Source organism: Thermobia domestica, chromosome 6 (genome assembly GCF_964235325.1).
Source record: "Thermobia domestica chromosome 6, izTheDome1.hap1.1, whole genome shotgun sequence".
In the NCBI taxonomy this organism is placed as follows: Eukaryota; Metazoa; Arthropoda; class Insecta; order Zygentoma; family Lepismatidae; genus Thermobia; species Thermobia domestica.
In genome coordinates, this window is record NC_137459.1 from 46,487,342 (window position 1) to 46,511,817 (window position 24,476).

At 37.2% G+C, this 24,476-nt stretch overlaps 2 protein-coding genes across 7 annotated transcripts in view; one reads left to right on the top strand and one right to left on the bottom strand.

Moving 5' to 3' along the window:
- LOC145687971 (uncharacterized) overlaps positions 1–18,234 on the bottom strand; it is a 67,590-nt gene extending 49,356 nt beyond the window's left edge. The window contains exon 1 of one of the 3 annotated variants that reach the window (XM_081761588.1): positions 18,066–18,234. In XM_081761588.1, the coding sequence (XP_081617714.1) occupies positions 18,066–18,096 (31 nt within the window). In that variant the 5' untranslated portion in view covers positions 18,097–18,234. Of the gene's footprint in view, positions 1–9,997; positions 10,121–17,642; positions 17,947–18,065 lie in introns of those variants that run through there. The other 2 variants (XM_081761589.1, XM_081761591.1) reach the window with 2 other exon arrangements.
- Raf (serine/threonine kinase raf oncogene) overlaps positions 18,211–24,476 on the top strand; it is a 91,892-nt gene continuing 85,626 nt past the window's right edge. For 3 of the 4 annotated variants that reach the window (XM_081761584.1, XM_081761585.1, XM_081761587.1), the window contains exon 1: positions 18,211–18,343. In XM_081761584.1, the coding sequence (XP_081617710.1) occupies positions 18,221–18,343 (123 nt within the window). In that variant the 5' untranslated portion in view covers positions 18,211–18,220. The remainder of the gene's footprint in view (positions 18,344–24,476) is intronic. The other variant, XM_081761586.1, reaches the window with a different exon arrangement.

Genomic DNA, 24,476 nt, shown 5'->3' on the forward strand with positions numbered 1-24,476 from the left:
CTAGGAACAGTGTACACTGCTACTCTTGTAAATGTTGTCCTAACACCCATACGCTCACAACACTGAAGGATTACGAGAAATATAATACTTTGTTACTTGGTATGAATGACAAATATACCGGCGGACTCTAGTAAAGCTTCCGGATCAAAGAGCAAAAACTGGCATATTACTCTCCCGCTCGAAGTAAAAGGGGAAAACATTCGTGCCGCAAAGGCGGAACCATGGACGGACTCTAGTACTACATATAGACGTTAGCGGCAAACTTCACAGACATCAAAAACTTATGTTGTTTCTACTGGCTCTATACGCTTTAGATCAGTGCTATTCAACCTTTTTTTCTCGCGTATCCCTAGACGTAGTTCCTCATCCAATTGTGTACTCCTGAAGCTGTTTAAAATAAATCGAAATAAATTTATTAAACTTAACACATATATTCTGTTGATTAAAAAGCGGGGACAAATAGAGACCCAACAAAATGACAATGTGCCAATCAAAAGAATATTTATAGGGGGTAAAATGCGCATCCGAAACTATTAACATGGAAAATGTTAAAACATATGGAAGACATTCAGATCTACTGAGTAGGATTTTCCCCTGATCCTCCCTCATAATTCGCACATTGAAGACACTTTTACAAATTCAAAAACTGAAAGTAACTTTAGAACTAATCTGTTAGTGAGACGACTGAGGTTGTTTCTGGGACGCCAACTTCTCGATTCTTGGTCGAATCTTCGATAGTGGGAGAATCAGAGCTGATTCTGGATTCAAGGAATTTCCGTGCTTTGCTTTTACTGATGTTAATACAAAGAAACCCTGTTCACACAAATATGTTGATGGAAATGGAAGAAGTTCTGAAATAGCACTGATCATTCAATTTTTAGGATTACGTACCCCAAAACAAACCTGTGCAGCCTGTCTCATGCGAAATCAGCAGAATCTTCACAAACATAGCTTGAAGAATTTCCTCTTCATATTTCTGAGTATTATTTGGATAAGATTCAAGAACATCGGGGAAGGGAAAACTCGAGCGTACAAACATACCTTTGATTTGAATATACCGGCGGACTCTAGTAAAGCTTCCGGATCAAAGAGCAAAAACTGGCATATTACTCTCCCGCTCGAAGTAAAAGGGGAAAACATTCGTGCCGCAAAGGCGGAACCATGGACGGACTCTAGTACTACATATAGACGTTAGCGGCAAACTTCACAGACATCAAAAACTTATGTTGTTTCTACTGGCTCTATACTACTCCTTAGGCCAGTATACTACTTCTGCAGATCTCGAATCCTTATTGGTAGTACAAAAATTTAATCTTACATTTCATCTGCACTCCTTCTTTTTTTATGTAAATGATCTAGTTCTACATTCTTTTCTGAGAATATAGGTGGCTGTACTTAAAAATTACTTACAGTCTTTTCAGGTGTAGAAAGTATTGGACCCCCCAAAATTTTGACCACGCAACCAAAATTTCTCGGAGCGCGTCTGTCCCGGGGAATATCATTTGAAATCGATATTGCGATTGGACAATGAAAAAGCAAGCGGATTAAAAAAAAAGTTACAGAAAATTTTCATGGAGGATGTCTAGTCACCAGAATCGAACTCAAAGCCTCCCGATTGCAAAGCAGGAACGCTTACATCTGCGACGGTAATTTTATCAAGGTTTTAAGGCAAGACTTATTTCTTAAACTGCGGTTCAAACCACTACCACCTTATTGGAGACTTGGGACTCCCAGAAAGAATCAAATCATTATATATATATATATATATATATATATATATATATATATATATATATATATATATATATATATACAGAATGTCTTAAAAGTCCTCTGACATAGGGTAACTTACTATCAGAGTTACAACAAAAAGTAAGAGGAAATACCATTGCCAAATATAATGTTTTCAATCTAAAGTAGAGGATTTTTTTTTTTTTTTTAAATCGGAAGAGCCGTTTGGGCCGTACTCTCTTTATGCGCCCAATGTTAAACGAAAATGCAACGTTGTCATTTACCTGGACCCATAACATAAGTGAATGAAGTTACAATTTGACATGGGGGCTGGCCATCGACATGTTAGCGTAAAAGACAGTAACTTCATTCTCTTTTGTTGAGAGTCCAGGTAAATGCAACGTTGCATTAAAGACTGTACAGCCAAAACTGCTCTTCCGATTAAAAAAAAAAAAATCCTTCACTCCCCTATTACATTTTCATGTAACTCTGATAATAACAGTTACCCTATGTCAGGGGACTTTTAGATACCATATATATATATATATATATATATATATATATAGAGAGAGAGAGAGAGAGAGAGAGAGAGAGAAAGAGAGAGAGAGAGAGAGAGAGAGAGAGAGAGAGTGCTCAGCTAGCCCTGATAGTAGACCACGTGCTAGGGCGGCCAGTTTCTTTCCGTCGTGACTGAGCAAAAGATTACGAAAAACTGAATATACTAATATTACGATTAGAGGTACCACTGCACAAATACTTGGCCATTATAGCTTTATTACAAACATACTCGCTTGCACAAGTCTATGAATATTCATTCGACAAAAGCAAGCATTCGTGACTTAATATATCGAACCCAATCCTTGACAGATATGTAATTACTGCTAAAAAGTATCCACATGTAATGAAGTCGGAATCGTTCCATTACAGATTAATGCTGGCTTGGTGACCCAACAGGAATGGTACCAGAGGCCAACAGTACAGAAGGCACATAACACATTTTGGTTATATGAAAACCGCTGCGAAGGCACAACATTCGGTGTATGATACTTGAAAACATCGACACATGGACGAATCGTTTTATCACCCTGAAAACAGCAGCTTCATTCAATGTCGTGAAAAATCAGGAGACAAAATCAGACTATCCGAAGAATGTTCCAACAAGGTCACTTCACGCCCCATACAAAATTAAGGGTATCAGCCTTCCCGAAGTCTCCCCTGAATGACGCTTCAGTCAAAATATGAAAAGATCGATTTTTCAAGTATACTAACTAAAAATGTTACACTCGTCCAGCATCATAAATATTGTCAATCAAAACTATGGTATATACAGTACGCTTTTCCCTGTGGTTAAAATGTGTGCTACGTTACCCATATTCAATTCGTGCAAATGAACTACCACACTTATGTAAAACAGGAAGCCTCTAAACACCGAAGTTAGTGCCCTTAATATAACAATTGAAAACATAAGAGGGAAAACAGCATAAGCACACTCGTTCTGCTGTCGCTCACTATGCCATCATTTGCAGACGAAAGAAAGATTTGGAATTTCGAAACAAAATTTCGTACAGTTACAGTGTGGCCAAAAGCCTCCTTCTAAACCCCTTTTATGAGTTGAATTTTACTTTTATTTTTTAGACATCTAAGAGTTACATTCAACATAAAAATTAGTTGTAACCAGAGATGTTCACCCTCGCGAGGGTGGCCCTCTCGAGGGCATCCTCACCCTCAAGTTCCCTCGCCCACAGTGACGCGAGGGCGAGGGAGCGCGAGGGCGAGGACAAGTTTTGGCCGCGAGGGTGAGGGTGCGCGAGGGCGAGGACAAGCTTCGATGGCGAGGGTGAGGGTGCGCGAGGGCCAGGAAAAGCTTCGTCGAAGAGGGCGAGGGTGCGCGAAGGCGAGGACAAGTTCCGGCAGCGAGGGCGAGGACAAGCTTCGATGGCCAGGGTGAGGGTGCGCGAGGGCGAGGAAAAGCTTCGACGAAGAGGGCGAGGGTGCGCGAGGGCGAGGACAAGTTTCGGCAGCGAGGGCGATGGTGCGCGAGGGCGAGGACAAGCTTCGATGGCGAGGGTGATGGTGCGCGAGGGCGAGGAAAAGCTTCGACGAAGACAAGTTTCGGCAGCGAGGGTGAGGATGCGCGAGGGCGAGGACAAGCTTCGACGAAGAGTGCGAGGGTGAACGAGGGTGAGGGCCAAGTGTTACTGCGGGAGCGAGGGTGCACGATGGCTAGAGACAACTTCCTTCAGGAGAACGAGGGCATGAGAGGGAGGAGGACAAGCTTCCTTAAAAGCAACTGTTTTGGAGTTTGCTGTTTGACCTCTTTTGGAGAGGCAAAATTTAAAATATCATCTGCCATGTCTCCTAGATGAAGAGTTAGTGTCATAGCAAGGTTATACATTAATCGTATTTTTCCTTTCAATTAATTGCAGTAGACAATTTCTCGTGTGTACGTACATAATTATTAAAAATAGTAATGCAAATAAGAATAATATTTGATTTTTCCCATGAAAGTTTTCGGGTAGAAATAGCGCTACATTAAAAAGTAAGTGTGCCTATTGTTGCCCTCCCTGTGTTGGAGACGTTTTAGATAAGAAGTGTGTACTACACTGTCATGTTTAAAGAGTGTTGGTAGACAGACAGACAGTCACTCACGTCATTCAGCAGTAAATGACAAGAGCGCTGATATCTGAACAAACACAATCAATGAGAGAACCATCAGAATGCAGTAGATCAGATGGAGAAAGACTTGATGGAATGACTTTGGTTCATAGATGGCCATTTTGCTCTGGACTCTCTCGGACTCGGGATCATTTTTTCAACTGGGCTCTCGCTCATTTATTCCTTTGGGAATCGTGCTCGGGCTCACTTCCCTCAGTTGGACTCGCGCTGACTTATTTCATTGGCGCTCGGGGTAGCGCTTAATTATTGAACCCGAGAACGGTTGAGCGCGAATGCCGAGCTAGCGAGCATTGGGCTCGTGAGATTGGATGCCCATGAAATGGGCTGATTAATAGCATACATCCTCCTCCAATGTCCACCACTGATGAAGTTGTTACAATTAATCGGAATTTTTAACTTTTCATAGTTTTGTGACAGCCCAAACTATTATCTGAATCGATATTTGTTAAAATAATGTCAGTAACTATTGTATCGATTTTCATTGTTTCTGCTTTCATAATCTACGTGGGTAGAGCTATCATTTAGTTACAAAATAAATGTTTTTTCTTGTCCTTAAATAGAAATATCTGACACGTTAATACTGAAATTTTGTTAAAAGAGCTGCTTTAACAAAATAAATTTAATAATTCCACAAAACATAAGTTGTTTATGCAGCCGAAATTTGCAACTGTTGACTGATTGCCGTTTAGCGTCCTCTTTCGTCGGCGAGGCTATATGAAAAGTGGACCTATAGGTTTAACGCGGAATTCGATCCACTGTCGTTCAATGTTCTCCCACTCGGAATTGTCCCCAGGACCCCATGCACCAAAAGGTTCGCGTGCAAGCCAGTGAGATAGGGTTTGTATGTTGTGTTGTTCAATGATTTTTATTAGGAATAAAATACGTTACAGGATGATATACTGATTGTAAATATTATAGTGCAAGTATTGAACGATTGTGTGGTAAAAGGAGAAATATAAATTTGGACAAATTTAAAAAAAGGTCTGAAAAAACTGTAAGATATATGAAACATATAAAACTTAGGAAAAGCCACTTCAGCAAAACGAGCAGGATTTTGTTGGGGGTAAACAGTTTAATCATATTATTATTAATTTCGCACAAATGTGCCACACATCATAGCATGGGCGGCGATTAGGGGGACAGAGGGGGACAGTTACCCCCCACTCTTTTGAAATGATCCATTAATGTCGCTATATAGTTTCATTTGGAAATATAAAGTTTTTGTATGTATTAAGGTTCATAGAATGAAAATGAGTGTTCTGAAGTATTTTATTTGTTTGCTGACGGAGTTACAAAATTAAGCCCTTTAGATCTTTCCCTTTGAATTTGTTCAAATTCCTCAGTTACGCTACATACATCAGGGATGGCCAACGTGTTGGCTGTCAAATTCTGACAGATAGTCCGCGGCAGTCACTCTACCGCCACTCATCAAACCTTGATTTCACCCTCACCCTCATGAGAGCCGCCCTTGTGTGGCTGAATACTTATGCTTGCATCGTAGTTCAAGGAACATTTTGAAGTAAAGGCATTGGATACTGTTGATAAATGATGTAAACGTCACTATCGACCGAGATCTCCATTGTAACAGTTGTTCCATTTTAGGTGTTCTACAGTAAGTTATACGATGATATGTTTAGTTTCCTTTCTTTAGGACGTATGTTAAGCAAGGGCGGATCCAGGACGGACTTCTGGTGGGGGTGGTAATACTGCTACTTAGAGCTACTTTTAAGAGCTCCAAACTCTGGGATGCGTTTTATTTGTATATATAAAATAAAGAAGTTTCCTCTTCTGGGGGGGAGCGATCGCCCCCCTGGATCCGCCACTGACGATAAGGAGATAATTCAACAAATAGGTTGAATAATTGATGCTCTGATCCTCACGAAGGAGGCTCTCTCGAGGCCTCCTCACCCTCAATTACCCTCGCCCTCGATGATATGAGGGCAAGGGTGCGCGAGGGCGAGGAAAAGTTTTGAGCACGAAGGCGAGGGCGAGCGAGGATAATGGACAACTATTATCGCGAGGGCGAGGACAAGCTTCGATGGCGAGGGTGAGGGTGCGCGAGGGCGAGGAAAAGTTCGACAAAAAGGGCGAGGAGAAACTTCGACAGCGAGGGTGAGGGTGCGCGAGTGCGAGGTCAAGCTTCGACGGCGAGGGCGAGGGTGCGCGAGGGCGAGGACAAGCTTCGACGAAGAGGGCGAGGGCGAGGACAAGTTTTGGCCGCGAGGGCGAGGACAAGCTTCGACGGTGAGGGCGAGGGTGCGCGAGGGCGAGGACAAGTTTCGACAGCGAGGGTGAGGGCGCGCGAGGGCGATGGACAATTCCATTCGCGAGGGCGAAGGTGAACGAGGGCGAGGGCCAACTGCTACTGCGAGGGCGAGGGAGAGTGAGGTCGAAGTAAAATGAACATCTATGGTTGTAACATGGTTTGTGTATGATATGATGCTTGTTGCGGAATAATAATAATAATAATAATAATAATAATAATAATAAAACGAAATAAGGTGGTAGAAAACTTGCGGGAAAGCTGCAAAGAATATGAACTAAAAATAAACGATAGAAATACAAAACCATTGGTAACTGGGATGAACTGGTCGATATCAATTACAGAAGCAGGAGGGAAAAGAGTAGGTAATTAATTTTTGGTACCTCACTAGTATTACTAATGAAGGCAAGAAGTGCGAATTGACATAAAAAAGAAAATATAGGAATGGAAAAAGAAGCATTTAGAAATATACAGTGTGTCTCAAAAGTCTCCTAACATATGGTAACACTGTTATTATCAGAGTTACAATAAAATATAAGTGGGGGAAACCCCTCTCCAAATATGTTGTTTCCAATCTAAAGTGAATGATTTTTTTTTTTTAAATCGGATGAGCCGTTTGGGCTGTACACTCTTTATGCACCAGATGTTAATTGAAAATGCAACGTTGCCATTTACCTGGACCCACAACATAAATGAATGAAATTACTCTCTTTTATGATAACCCGTTTCAAACAGTAACTTCGTTCACTTTTATATTGTACACTCTTTATGCACCAGATGTTAATTGAAAATGCAACGTTGCCATTTACCTGGACCCACAACATAAATGAATGAAATTACTCTCTTTTATGATAACCCGTTTCAAACAGTAACTTCGTTCACTTTTATATATATATATATATATATATATATATATATATATATATATATATATATATATATATAGTGGGTCTTTGAATAATGAATTAAAAAATAAAATAATCTGATTTTGAGTTTAGCGTCCCTTTCAGAAGTGAGGCTACATAAGACATTCACCTACCGGTTAACGTGGGATCCGAACCACACAAGTTCCTAGCAGGAATCGAACCCGAATGAGAGTTAAGAAAAATATTTAAAATGCTTCGTGTAGAGCATTGTACGTTACAGAAACAGGGACACAACGCAAGAGCGACGGAAAATACTCGAGGATTTTGAAAGGCGGCTGTGGAGACAAACAGAGAAAATAAGCTGGGTCGAACTGAAAACGAATGAAAAAGTGTTAGGAACAGGACGAAGTGAAAGCAATATTAAATGTACAGTAATTCAGTGAAGGAAACTGATCGCGGACATTGGCTGAAAATGAACTGTATCCTGAAGCACATAATAATGCATGATGGAATGGAAAAGAGAGACGAGCGGAAACGCTACAATTGGTAAACAATATTAAAACAGAAAATTCTCGTATCAACACGAAGAGGTTATCTGAATATTGATGCACGCAAGCTTCTGAAAAAATGAAATGAAGTCTTCAAGTTTTACGTCCCACGTTTATGCCGGTTAGGCTAAAGGAGACTGTGATGATGAGAGGAGTGAAATGGTGGAATGAAGAAAGTGGGAGGAAACGGGAGAACCCCGAGAAAACCCACGAGCACGGTGTCTGTCTACCATTAAGTCCACACGGCGAAAGCTGGGATCGAACCAGGGACCCCAAACACCGGAGGTAAATGCTCTACCACTGAGCCACCGCGCCCCCTGCAAGCTTCTGAGTTTGTCGCAAATGGCAGAATAGCTTCGCCTTCTTGCAAGCAAAGAAATGAATGAAATAAATAACAAGGAGTAATCCCTTCGATGTTTTTCCCGAGAATTCCTGGGCAACGTCGAGTGAAATTAATAACCAATAACAATGCCTTTAGCGTTGCCCCTGTTAATTCCCAAACAACGCCAAGTGAAACTAATAGTAAACAGTAATGCATCTGGCGTTACCCCTTTAAAAGTAAAGAAATAAGTGAAATAATATAACGACGTGCAACGCCTTTTGCGTTGTCCCCTATCAATTCCGGAGTTGCGCCAGGTGAAATGAATAAGACCATCACCTTTGGGGTTGCCCTTTCGAAAATAATAAAGAAATAAATTAAATAAATAACGATGAGTAACATCTTTGGCGTTGCACCTGTCGATTCCCAGGCCCTGGCCTTGACATCCCCCTTCTTGCCTAAATTTTGACTTGAACGTCATCAAGAATGTCATCTATCATCTCAGCGACCTCAGAAACTATTAATTTGACACTAGTATAGGTTGTTTCCAACTGTTCCCCTTTCACACTCCCTTGCAGCGCCTTATCTCAACAGCATTATTTTCCAAAAGAAAATAATGTGTAGGTGTTTCCCAAAGAACTTAAGGCCGCGCAAAAATGATAAGGAGAACGTGCACATTGTCGTGTGAGACAACCTAGAATACCCCGAATCCACATCCTAACAATGCTGTATTGTTATCGTGAGAGCCCAAGGGAACAGCCTGCTGAACTGGCAACGTTGCTTTTTCATTCAACATTTGGTGCCTTACCGAAGTGGAGTCCAAACGGCCGTTGGAAAAATTCCACCATTTAAATTTAAAAAAAACACCTAAACCAGTGGCGGCTTCACCGGATAGGCACGGGTCTACTCAAAACTTTTGAAAAATATATAAACGCTAAAGATTCAATAAAGATTTTCCACTATTTATATTAATGGTAGATAATTATTTAACAAAATAGCATCAACAACTACTGTAAAATTAATTTCCTACTGTCATTAATCATTCAAATATATCCATAAGAGAGGGAGCGGGCCTACCACAAATTAAAATCCTAAAGCCACCCCTGACCTATACCCAACAACTTCCCTCTTTTTCCATTTTTAGTATCTTTAGTCATAACGGGGGGAGAGCACGGTGGCTCTGTGGTAGTTCGCTTACCTCTGGTGCATGCGGTCACTGGTTCAATCCCCGGCGAAGTAATTTTGTGTGGTGGACATCACGTCTGTGCGGTTTTCTCGGGGTACTTCTGTTTCCTCCCACACTCTCATTTTACCAATTCTTCCATCATTATCCATTTGCCTTAAACATACGTCTCCTTTAGCCTAAAGGGCATAACTGGGACGTTGAACTGAAATATTTCATTTCATTCCATTTACTCAAAACAGAGCTGGCCTATGGCCCCGGAATTTTCATACGCCCGGTATAATAATGTCTAAGGTGTTTTAGTATTAAAATCAATCATACAGTTTACTTCTCAACGAACGTCTTTCAGTGTTACGATTTTCAAAAGATGCGTAAGTAACGATTATTTTTTCAAACTTTATGCGTACTTACCTTATTAGGGTTGCCAACTCTGGAAAATAAAAAGTCAACACACCCTCAAAATTCCCTATCATATAGATCTAAGTGTGTGGTATCTTTCTTCGGATCCATCCATGGGAAGGAAATGTGCTATAGTGAACAAAAAGCATTAGCACCTGTATTCTGCATATCCTTAGTACATTCACTAATAAGTTGAATAGATACATTTTGTTATAAATGAGAAATTGAAAACGGCATTGATCATTTTATTTTATTTACCAGTAACTGCCACTTCTTCAAAATTATCGAAACAGATGAACAAAAGTATATTAATCTTTAGGTGACAATTTTATATTTGGAAAATAAATTTAGTCTTTAAACTTATACTTCAACTACAAAAAATTGTTTTAAGATATGCTTTTTCACTCTCAATAAATGTATAAAATTCCTTAGAAGTGAATTTCAAATTTTCCCTGATACAATCCCTGTCATCTCTTTAAAATTATCTAAACAGACTAACAAAATATATTAATCATTGATAGATGCTGAAAGGTGAAAAAAAAAAGGAATAAAGTTGCTGGTAAGAAGTTTGTACCAGTCACTGGCTTTAATCAAAATAACAATATTTCCGGCCATGCCAGTGAAAAACCGGCTAGATGGCAAAACCCTATATCTTATAGGCAATGAGGATAACTGTTGTTGAGGTCAGACTTGAACCTCGTAAGTTTACTACGGATGAATAAATAGTTGTTGTTTATAGATTTAGTTCTCTCAGGACTGCATCATTTTTTCTTTTAATTAAAAAAAATAATAAGTTATAGAAAATGAAATGAAATCTTTGAGTTTTACATCCCACGGTTACGCCGGTGAGGCTAAAGGAGACGGTGATGATGAGTAATGAATGAAATGGTGGAATGAAGAAAGTGGGAGGAAACGGGAGAACCCAGAGAAAACCCACGCACACTGTGTTTGTCCACCACAAAGTTCACTTGGCGGGGGCTGGGATCGAACCCGGGACCCCAAGCACCAGAGGTGAACGCTCTACCACTGAGCCACCGCGGCCCCTAATAAGTTATAGATCACGCACTACACACACACACACACAAAAAAGTAGTAATTTTCAGGACATGAAGAATTTTAAAATGACAGAAGTCTGGTGAATCATTTTAAAACCAATATCTTTAGTTCAGAAAAGAAGTATGTATAGTTAGGAAGTTAGGAATTTTTGACGGCAATAGTTTGCGACTTATTCGATACTAGTTGCTCTGGCCAGCTCCCAGTGTACACTATAGGTTAAAATTGTCCTTAAATTAAAATATTTGTTTTATTACATTTAGTAAATTTACTCCTTTAATAGGCTAATTAATTTGAAATACAGTTCGTAAGTTGCATCTAAAACAAGAATTACCAGCACAATTTAACACTCAATAGCGCATGTAGCGATATCTATTAGCGTCAATGTTTAATACTAGAATTAGCGTGATGTACAGACTGAGACGACTGTCTTTTATCATTAATATTTATGGGGAGCGACGCAAAATATTTTTACAAATGAAATGAAATCTTTCAGTTTAACGTACCACAATTAGGCTAAGAGAGACGGATGATTAAAGCAAGTGAAGGATGATGAATTGGCGGAATGAGAATGTGTGAGGAAACTGGCTACCCCTAGAAAAGCCACAGACACGATCCTATCCACCACAAACTTACTTGCCCGGGCATCCAACCAGGGGCCGTAAGCACCAGTGGTAAGCGCTGTCACTAAACTACCGTGCCCCCAAAATATTATATACAGGGTGTTAATGAACTATACCGACAAACTGTAAGAGGTGATTTCTCACATCAAAATAAGAGAAAATATTCATATAGACCTGTGGGCAAAAGTGCATAGTTTCAGAGCTAGGGCTGTCCAAAATCGCGAAAAAGCCAAATTTGAAGAGGTCCTATTTCGAATTCGAAGAACTGTAGATGGTGGTTCTTATCAGGGTGAAGGAAGTCATGCATACGCAATCCAAAAATGCATATTTCATTAATGTTCAATGGGTATGCAGAGTATTCCATGCAGGGTTAAATTCCTAGACACGTCATCATCCGAATTTTGGAATATGCTCTGACTTTATGATTGGTCCAAAGTAGGCAAACGATAAGCCTTGATAGCGGTGAACACGGAATCCTTTGACGCGATGTCCGAAGTGTTAGGAATCGTCTCTCGTACTCGGGAAAACGCATGTTGCAATGTTTTCTTTCACGCTTATAAATGAAGAAAACGTGAAATATACCGTGACGAAATACATCGCATCACACATTGTTCATAACACGAAAACACACAAAGCTGCCGGTTCCTAACACTTCCGCCTTCCCTCCTGTCTACTTTGTACCCTCCTTGAAATCAGGGTATATCTGAAAACTCTATTGACAGCATATGTGACATGTAAAAACTGTAGGGAATATCCTGTAGACCTATTGAAAATTGACGAAATATGCACTTTTGGATTGTGTATACGTGGTTCCCTTTACGCTAATAAGGAGCATAACCCACAGTTTCTGGAATTCATAATATGGCCTCTTCAAATTTGACTTTTTCGCGATTTTGGACAGCGCTAGTGCTAAAACTATGCACTTTTCACCATAGGTCCATATGAACTTTTTCTCTTATTTCGATGTAAGGAATCACCTCTTACAGTTTGTCGGTATAGTTCATTAACACCCTGTATATATTAGAACTCTGTCAAGAGCGTTTATCCTCAAAAATCTGGCTTCTTAACTCCATGCATGTACTCCCACCAGAAATTAAATAGGTCTCCTGCACTAACAGCAAGAACTAGCTTTCTAACCACAACAGCTCATAAAACAAATGTAATTTGGAAGCCGCAGCCATTCTCAGATGAAAATAATCTGCATCAGAAATTGCACATTTCGAATGAAAAGAGGACGTATTGAAGATGTGAACTCGAAGTTTACTCGACTTTCCCGTTGGTCTAATTGCCCGAGTGCACACCTTTAGAATGCGGGCTAACGGGTTCAATTCCCCGTGGGAGAGTCTTGAAATCTAAACTTATTACGTAGTTCAAATTTCACCTTAAATTCTAGGTGCAAGTTTCATAAAGACTCGGTGTTGAAAAGGGACACTAAACTGCAATTGTCTGTGCAATATATTTTATCACACCAACAAACATTATTAAACCAAACTAAATATCTGCACCAATCTTACCATGCCAATCGTCATTGACATTAAATTACGGGTACTTCCGGTTGGCGTGGAAAGTTGAAATGTGGCATTATTGTAGCTCTTTGGGACTAATCCACAGAAAAATTGCCAAAAGTGAATAGTTTTAATTTTTAGGGGGTCTAAAGAGGGGAAGAAGAAATTCCCCATGTTATTCAAATGTGCCTTTTGTTGTTCTTTTCTTTCTTTTTCTAGTTTTTTTTTTCTTTACCTGTTATCTCATATTTTAGGTATTTGGAATTAGAATAAAAACTTCAAAATTCGGTATGCTTGTACGTTTTTTATAGGGTTATTTAACAAAATCAGTAAAAATAAAAAGTTTCAACTTTAGAGTGATGCAATGGGGAATTGAAAAATCTTTCCCATGTTATTTATATGGGACATCTACACCTCACAATGTTTAAGCACTGCTGGCAAGATTAGAATGATGAAATTTGGTATGCTTTTAGCCTTCTAAGACTTACCCGCAGAAAAATTGCCAAAACAGAATCTTTTTTAGTTTTTAAGAGGTCTAATGGAAATGAAATGAAATCTTTAAGTTTTACGTCCCACGGTTATGCCGGTTAGGCTAAAGGAGACGGTGATGATGAGAGATGAGTGAAATGGTGGAATGAAGAAAGTGGGAGAACCCCGAGAAAACCCACGAGCACGGTGTTTGTCCACCACAAAGTTCACTTGGCGGGGGCTGGGATCGAACCCGGGACCCCAAGCACCAGAGGTGAACGCTCTACCACTGAGCCACCGCGCCCCCCGAGGTCTAATGGAGGGGATGAAGAAATTCCCATGTTATTTAAATCGGAGTTTTCTTGGAATACAAAATCTTATCTATTAGACAGTTGAAATATGAAAAGAAACTTGAAATTTGGTACAATCGTGGGTTTTGAGGTGCGAGGCCGTAGTCTGACTAATCTCGAGGTCTGAGGGCGAAATTCAGAAAATTTCAGGACCTAATACACGAAATTCACTCTTGATGCATAGGCCGATACAGAAGAGACGCGAGGCCGTAGACCGAGCACATGCGGGGGGGGGGGGGGGGGGGCAGCTAGCCAAATGGTAGCCTATATATAGAAATGAAAGTCACTATGTTTCTAGTTTCGTACCTCTTGAACCATGAGGCCGATCTCGATCAAATTTTCAACATAGGTAAGGTTCAGGCCTGGGATGGTTTTTAACATTTCATTTTGGGAGTGCAACATAAGGGAGGGGAAGGTATTGAAAAATGATCGAAAATGACCGATACTCGTGTCGAACCTACAGTTTCCGGGGTCGCTGAGCCGAACAATGATACGTCCAATGCCTTTTAAATCCTAATTAAGAATTTTATGTTCAAAATGAAACGTATTTTTCCCGTGCAAAGAACTGGTATTCACTGAGCGAAACCTGAACTCCAAATTAATGTAATGGGTATCTTCTAGTTTCTCGCCCAATCTTGCACATACAAGATTTGCAGCGTTATTTCACAAAATACAGGTGAGCGAGCAAAGGGGGTTAGAAGACCCACAGGGCTCGCTGTTTTCTACCTTTATCACAATTTAAAAAAAAAGAAATACTAGGTTCTAGAGGCATGAAACTTGTTGAGGGAGATTCTAAATGCCACACAACGTAACTAATAATTATACCAATGCAATACTCCATTCCCACTGGTCTAGTGGCAGCGCGCACGCCTTTGGTGTATGGGGCCCGGGTTCGATTCCCAGGTAAAGAGCACTGGAATCTGAACGCATTAAGATGGTTTTGGATTTCACCTTATACTATAGGTTCATGTATCACAGCGTTGCTGATATGAAGCAATATATTTTCATCCCCAAGAATTAAAGATAAGATTAAATTTCAGAGCAACTAACTCGTAAGATTTATTTAATCCTTGATTTTAAACCTAATCCTATTCATCACGCACAAGAATATTCTCACTACGGACTGATTGCAGAAACATCTGAGAACATCAGATGTATTACAATCGTCAGAAATAGATGGTTAGAAGTTGAAAATTTTAGGGTTACATATATAACATACCATAAAATACAAAGATCACTGTATAACAGACGAAAATATTTTAACTATCAATTTTGAGTTCAAAAAATTCTTCAACACTATGTATACAATTATTAATAAGTAATTTCTGTACTTGTTTTTTAAGAGCCAGAAATAGAAGTTCTCTTAAAAATATAGGAAGAAAATTATAAAATTTAACTGACATATAGTAAAAGGTCTTTTGTGTCTTTCTATATTAACGTCTAAATAATCCTAAATGGTTCCTATTTCTAGTTTGATAAGTATGAGAATACCCTAATTCATTGTAAATATGATTGTTTTCCTTGATGTAAAGCAAATATTGGTATATGAAAATTGCAGGTACTGTCGTAATTCCTAATTCAACGAAGCTTGACCTACAATGTGCGCAACTAGGGAGACCGAGCATCAATCTTACACATATCTTTTGTATTTTCAATAGGCTTTTGTTGGAGGACTGATGACCCCAAAGTATCATGCCATAACCTAAATGACTGAATTTGCGCATAATAAACAGTTTTAAGTACCTTTAAACTTACGCACAATCTTAATCTACGTATTAAATAAACCCCTTTACTAGCTCTAGATTCCCCTTTAAGGATATGGTCGTCCCAATTCAAATGATTATCAATTAAAAACCCTAGAAAAGGAGTGGAATATTTTTTAAGTGAATGTGACAGAATTCCAGAGTTTCAAAAAAATTTGTGATTACGTGTACATATTTTCTATAATAATAATAATAATAATAATAATAATAATAATAATAATAATAATAATAATAATAATAATAATAATAAAAATTGTGTGCTCATTTTATCAAGCTCTTCCTATCTATACTTACACAAAACAAACATAAAATTACTCAATTGATCATAAACTAGAACAACTCAAGTCATAAATTATACAAATACAAAGAAACAGATTTAATCTTTTCATTACATAAGTAGTCAGATCTCTTCTTACATTTGCGCTTCGTTCAAAAATATTCACTACATATTGTGCATAATTTACGTATTAAAAAAAAATGAGTATCGGAATATAATGATAATTGCTTCATTGATTTGTTTTACTTTCTGTACACTTACTAAATGTAGCCCGCACAATATTAAATGACACAGTCTCCTTGGGTAACGAAATTTGTAAAAGCGTAGATTAACGTGGGAATCAGATTACGTCATCTTAAATGAAACGGAATCTCTCAGTTTAACGTCCCTCGATTACGCTCATTAGACTAAAGGAGACGTTTAAAGTAAGTGAATGATTATGCAAGGATTGGTGGAATAAGAAAGTGGGAGGAAATGGGAGAGACCCGAGAAAACCCACGAACACTATGTTGTCCAACACAAACTTACTTAGCCAGGGATCGAACCACGAAGCCCACGCCCGAGAGGTAGAGGCTCTACCACCGAGCCACTCTGTACCCCTTCGTCAGCTGAAAACAGCAACTTAATAGCCCTACAAAACAACAATATCTACATCAAAATTATTTTATTTTTTTTTATCTTGAAATATAATTTTTCATTATGCTAGACCGAGTAAAACAGGTGTTCCCCTGAATATTACCAGTTGTATTGGATTTTCAAAAAAAAAAAAAATCGCTAACAATTTAACGGGAATCCTAAATCAACAATTCTTCTTAAATAAGTATATGCTGTGTTGTTTTAGATAAATCAGTGTGTGGAAATATTTACTATACATGTATAATTACTTATTTTCATTCAGTCATCCATTTACGTTCCAATTGACATCAACTCTAATATAATTTATTCCATCCCATAAAGTAAACTCAATCTGTATGTATCCTTCCGTATTTTTTATCACTAAAAAAGAAATCTCCAATGAATAATATCTTTTACAAAACCTAAACTGCAAAGTCACTTTAATTATCCGCGTATATTAACAAAATCAAAGTTGAAATTATTTAATTAATCGTAAACAATCTCAAGCTGTAAATTTTCAGCATACAAAAAACAACCTTAGATAGATTTAATCTTTTAAATACATAAATATTCACATTCGTGTTTATCCTTGCACTTCATACAGAAATAGCCACTACAGCGTTGCGTAAAGCTAAGGATTTATTTATATATATATATATATATATATATATATATATATATATATATATATATATATATATATATATAATCATAGTAGTACACATTTCGTCATATTTAATCCCTATTCTTCACCCAACTAAAGAAGTATATCTGTTAATGAAATGTTTTTACGTTCTTTTATTTTAATTTTTAAAGTTATCAAATCTTGTCCGCACAAGGTAAATAAAATATATTTAGTCCTTATGTTAACGCAATTAGTAACAGTACACATTAACGCGGGAACGAAATTACCTCAATTAAAGCCCATAACTTAATGACGCTACTAAACAACAATATCTATATCAAAATTATTTTTTTAAAATTTCGTAACTTAAAATGTTACCTTCCGTAGATTGTTAGCTCGAACGGGAGAGAGAGATTATCTTGACCACTATTGTCACATATTCTCCTACCTCCATTGGGCTCTTTCAATAGAAAGAGGTATGAAACTAGCTGAACTCACTGCAGCAAATGCTACTGCTATGATAATTTTACACGTAAATGTTTTTTTCAAAACATCCTCGTTTATGATCATGTTACTTGTCTGTACTGCACTATTCAATTTTAAATACTGAGATTACAAAAATTCTTCAATATGGTTAACTAGCTTCCAACGATTACCTACGTACGTTAGTTACTCGACTGATCTCTAGGTTTTCACTCAGATTTATAGAACCTCAAATAATAAACAAAATCAGTGTGTCCTGAATTTTTCACTGCAATAAATATAATGAAAAAACATTATGAGTAACAAATCTCCACTTACCAACAGCCCCACTAATTATAGGTGCAACCATTTAGCAATAGCAACATTAAGATTCACTGTATAACTCCCACATCGCTTTCGTGGATTTATTTCTATTGACGGTGCTGTGATCTGTTGTTGCACAGAGAAATCGTGCATTGCAGGTCATGTGACCAATGGAGGAAACCAAGATGGCTACTGTAAGAGAGGCCCGATACAATGGTTCAGTCCCTACACTTTCATTGAATAGTCCAACAAAGTCGTTCGAAGCTGAAAACACGGATGCTTTACATGATGAAGTGAGTGAAATATTGTGTGTAATTAATATTAAGTTCTGTGTAAGTCCAGTGCTCTTTTACAGCGACCAAGATTTTTGCATCTGTTGTGTGAACAGTAAATTGAGCTGCTTGAAGGTTTATTTTCAGGTACATCAAATGAAATCTATGCGCTGCAGTTGAGGGTATGTATAATTTTCTTTATTCAGTATGGGTCATTTCTAGCAATGAATCACAAGATGAAATGGAGCTATGTTTTCCAGATGGTAGGGAGCGCTGACATCATTTACAGCGTATCAGCTGTTTCAACTTGAAAGGCAGGTAGCTGCCCCCTATTCCTTTTTTCTTATCACATACTTGATGTGTTTACTACACTCAACTATTGCAAATATACAGGTTTTGAGAGCTGACCATTTACAACTGGTACACATGTTTAAAAGATGAATATATGCAGTGATATCGGGATATATAACTTTTATCCGATGTTTATACAGGTAAGCTCGACCTGATGACAGCTGTTCGATAAAATAAAAGATGAACCCTTTTCCATAGATTTACTTGCATTCATATGTAACTTTCTAATAAATAATTTTCAAATATTAATTTCGTTTTTTTTTAAAAAAAAAAAAAAAGAAAAAAGAAAGTTTACAAACTTTGTGATTTTAAACTGGACTTCAACGCGCAACGTAAATATTTGCCTGACCTTAACATTCCAATACACAAAATCTTCTTACCTTTGTTTATATGTATGTTACATTTTCTATACCTTTTTATCAATAATTACAATGGATTCAAAGTACTTTCTTTTTGCTGTGGCTGATTTTGACAAGTTAATTCGAAGAGATACTCAAGCTAACCTAATTCTGAAAAATATTCATGGTAACCGAGAGTGAACACACATACCCAAGTATGAAAATAAAACAATTTCTCTTTACATTTATTCATAAAACAGTACTACTAATTTACTACTTCATGTAGTTGATTAGAGAGTATGTCTAATTCGTGAAACTCAGTAAGTTATGTTCCAAATGAATTCTCTCTAATAAAATTTCTTCCAATAATCACTTCTAAGTTACTATATTGATTACAATATAGCTTTGTTTCTAGATTGTTAAATTAACGAATTGATCGTCGTTTAGGTTGCCTTTATATTGGGAAGTGGCTGCGCAGCTTGGTTGCCATAACTAAATCCTTACGTACCGGTACTGTGTTGGATGGTTTTTATGGCACACCTGTACTATTCAAAGACAAAGAAGAACTTGTCATTCCATGTGCAGTTATCTGTTTTATTTTAAAGTACCATGCAAAATAAGTGCTAATTCAGCATATGAAAGAGTAATTGCATTTTCTCAGTAGTCATAGGCTGTAATTTACTTTATCTTGACTTGTCCTTATCCAGATTCGCTCTTCAGTCTTGGGTTTGTCACTTTCCAAATTTCGTAATTCAGAACATTCAATGAGATAGTATGCCTACTGATGATAATATTGCTAAATCAGTGAGTGAAAGGTAACGAGTATAGTATAACCTGTCAAGTTGTAAACTTGCATCCATCAAAAGAGCGAAACCTTCAATAATGTATTTCCGTCTTCTTAACATAAATGTCTCTCTATGAACATTCAATACAACAACATTGGACCATATTTGAATTTTAAGCCTTCTTCAGGTTATTGGTCATGTTCTGTCTATAGCATTACAGTTTTTCACGAAACTTACATTTACATTTACTTCGAATTAGTGTACATTATTCAAGGTATAACATACCTGGAAAGTCAGGGAAATCGTATTAAAAAAAATGAGAACTATTTAGAAAAAGCTTTAAGAATTTTACAAAATTTCAAAATTTATAAGAAGTAAGTTGCATGGGCTTACTAATGATCAAAATTTAATTCAGTTGCTGTGCCCAGTGTCCAGCTTCGGTGCAAGCCATAGGATATGCAGTAGAACATTTTTAATTCGAAGCCAAAGAGGACACGAAAAAAAAAAAAAAAATCAAAATTTTCCAGCGTTGTTAAGTACAAAATCAAGAGAACGAAGCTACTGTACCTACATCAAAAGGAAAAAAATAATAAAATAAAATAAATAAATAGTATGGTAATAATATGGAGTAGATTTTACCTTTAACGAGTATAATATTTGCATGAAACAGACAAACTAACAAAGATTTAAAGAAGGGAACGATAAATGTCAATTATGTTTTAAAGAAGATGAAACACTAGAACACTTATTGTTAAAATATGAAGAAACCCTAAAAATCAGGGAAAAATGGAAGTGGAACGATGAAATGAAAAAGGAAGGAACTTTGGTTAAATTAGCTTGGAGGCTAGGCTTTAATGTAAATGGAAGGGAACTAAGTGAGAAAGAAATTGAAAAACCAAAGAACTTCTTGAATTTTGGTGGAAAAAGAAAATGGAAAACTTTAAATGAAAAAAGAGCAGTACTTTCTTGTACATTTTTTTTTTCAGGAACCCAACTTCGGAAGAGAAGGAAGGAAAATACCTTGAACCTGAATCTGAACTACAGTTACTCTCACATTAATTAAGTCATATTTACCATAGAGAACACACTTGAGTACAGTGCCACATAAACTGAATTAACATACAAAAACATAGGCAAGTAACAAACTTAGTTTTCTGTTCTTCGAGAAATTTCCTGATATTCGTTTGTTTTGCTTTGATTTCATTGTTTGTACACGGTCAGTAAAATCTTCAGTTTCATTTATCCAGTGAAATCCACCATTAGTAACATTTGGTTGGCATTCAATAGATGATCCTGAATTTTGAACCATCTCAGCAGCTTCAGATGAGTTTAGCACTCACTGTTTCTTTACTTCATTGCCGATTTCGCCTTCATCATTTTCATCATCAGATAGATTGTCAATTTCCTTACGGTTGTCTTTGGATAATTGAAACTAGTTGAAACTATTCTTCTCTTTGCAATCTGTCCAATACTAAAAGTTCTTGTACTGTATCACTTCGAATTATCCAAACAGAAGGTTCAAAAGTTCGATTTACACACGATATTTTACCATTGTTTTCAATGCAGTTTTCTAGGAGACTAAACTTTTGTTCGATTTATCCAAGTTTAAATCAACGAAAATACACTGTATTCTCGTAATATATCCTTAATTAAAACGAAGTGCATATTTGCTGTCTTTTTCATTTCGTGCCCTCAACTATAAGAGCAACACCATGAAATACCGTGTAATTAACACGAGTGGTTTCCGTGCGTTGACTTTAGTGACAGTGGCCACCGAAAGCATAAGTGGTTCTTAGGTCACGTTCAAACTATATAAGTTCCATTTCATCAATATAAGGAATGTTGTCAGCTACTTTTTCAGGTAGTTGAGAAAACCTCTAACAGTTCAAAACAGGAGAGATGTCTACTCTAAAATTTAACTCTAGTTTAGAATTCATTTTCCGGGACATAAATCGATACTAAACGTCTTGCTAACTCATGAGCTCAAATGACTGTTTATTTATTTATTTATTTTAAATCGAAATCCGGCTTTCTCAGCTATGGATTAAGACATACGTGTATACTGCTCCCAGACATAGTTTATTCATACTAACAATTCAGAACTCACTTCATGAAGATATCAGAAAGCTTCAAGATGAGCAACATAGATTTAATTGAGTCCTGGGAAATACGTATGTTTGAGGAATCATTATTTCGGCAGCTTCTGTTTATAGATGTCAATTTATTTCAGTGACGGCTGGTGGATTGTGGTTTCGGGTGTTGCAGTACGAATGATCAGAGACAGAAGATATAAACTGGACTCATTGACTAATCAGCATAACTTTAGATGCAAATGCTATGTGGCATGTGAAATTAAATAAAATTCTGTTTTTAAAAAGTTAAAAAAAAAATAAAAAAAAAAATGGAGAACATTTTATCCGGTTAGTCACTTTATTTAACCCTTAACACTCCAAGTGGGGTGCTCTAGGGACCCCAGAGGGTGATATTTGGTGATACTGCTGCAACTATAAGAACCAATTATTCTCGATTTTTATGTGCCCTGCATCCTTTTGGGATATCTGCTACATAATTAGATTAATGATATGTTCGTTAAAAAAAAAATTAAAAAATAAGTTGAGAAATAAATAATACTTGGGGTCCCCAGAAGACTCCAGCTTGGTAAACAACGTTGACGATTTAGGCTTGGTGCGTTAAGAGTTAATAGTTAACTCCATTCTCCTCACTTTGAGTGGAGTAAATTTGTCTAATACATACTGGTTGAACTCTGGTATTCCCATTATCAGGTCTTTTTCGATGGAAAGCATAACAAATGATAACCTTTCTTGGAACATTCAATCCCTCGAAAGTTCCAATTCTTTTCGATGTGAAAAAATGCTTCTCTCCTTTTGCTGAAGTCATAGGTACAGTTGATATAAATTTCAGAAGATTTGTAGATTCACTAAATATTCTTTCCAGGTTATTGCGAACAATTCATTCCAGCAAACCCAGTCCCTGACAGTGATTCAAATTTCTCTGAGCGTACATTGAAGACAGTTCGTGGCAGGGATTAGTGTTATAAAAAAATGTAAATTGAACACACTTTATTAACAGTTTATCTAGGAAAATGTAAAATAACTTGTGAAAATATATCTAAGGCAAACAACATAGCTGCCATAAGATGACTTGTGAATTTAAACCGGATTTTTTTCGAACACACTTCTGAATTGCCCTTTGCTTGTTTTGTCTAAGTCTTAATTGCAAGCTTTTGCTCAGTGGAGAGCTTGGTTTTTGTAAGTTATTTACAGAAGTCATGGTATAGAACTCATTCAGAATTTGTAGGTTATTTATAGAATTAGAGCACACACAACTCAAGTAAATCTAATAACTGAAAACCAAAACAGTTCATTTAGAAAAAACAGCTGATACAAAAGAGGAATATGAATCGCGAATGTCACATATACACCAACCCACGTACGGTGTGAAAGAAAAACTACATTCCAAATCACCCGTCTTGCTTGTAAGCAATGCACGATGAACACAATATACATCCACATGAGGCGAAACAATCACACGTTCTGGAAGGCAAACTTCGAAACCCACCAGATGTAGGATCAGCATGTAACAAAAGTTAAAAGTTAAAGAACGTCAAAACGAACAGCATTGTCAGTTCTACACCCAAAAATGTTTGCTGGGAGGGGCTCGAAATATTTGAGGGGGTTTAATACGTCTATATAATACTGAACCTGTCTTATTCTTCACCCAAAAGACGATAAGTAATTAATTACTGTCACCTATATTTTTAGAAGATTTTTATAAGAAAATAAAGAGTACATGATGAGGCGTAAAATAAAATATTTAGCCTACATCAATCATTCCTCTGTTAACCCGCCATCGGTAACTTCTATTTTGTAACGCGACCGGTAACTTGTGAGGGAATCACTCACTTTTGATTTATTTCGTTTCTGTATTGTTAAAATTTAGTCTGTCATTCTCATACGTGAAAATGTGCGTTTACATTATTATTATTGTTAAAATTTCGGTAATTTTAGTTGATATTTTATACGATGGAACCTTTTTCGGCTGTAACATGGAATTAATAATGTTTAATACAATAACATTAAATTTCATTCCTAAATTTATTAAAACATATGGAAAGTTAACTATATTTACAATATATTCCATACCAACTTATTCTTGTGTTTGCTATTTAACATCATGCAGGAAAACACACAGGAAACTTATCTGTGGAACCTTTTACTTTACTGCCCATCCCTATACCCATAATACATAAGAAGTGTTAGATTAGGTTAGGTTGTAGAACCAAATCTAACCTAACAGGCCTTATTTAATATAATTTCGATCAAGTATATAATTTTCAAAATTTGATAGAGGAAAACATCCAAATCTCTGCTGTAAGACTACCATCTTACTGAAATATGTTTTTGGTCTTCCTCCAAGTCATCACCCACTGCTGTTCCGGGCTCTGCATTTGTGGCAGTGCTGTCCACAGATCGTCAGTCAACAGTCTGCAGACGTTGCCTTCGTTTTCTGTTCTTTCTCTTCGGACAAAACGCACACTTGGCTTCTTCCCTGCTCTGGGTTGACTCGGTCAAAAGTTCTTCAGATGGAAGTCGAGGGTGTTTTCTAATCCGAAGCTTTATAACATTTCAAACACCTGACACCTTCGGAGGAGGTGAAGAA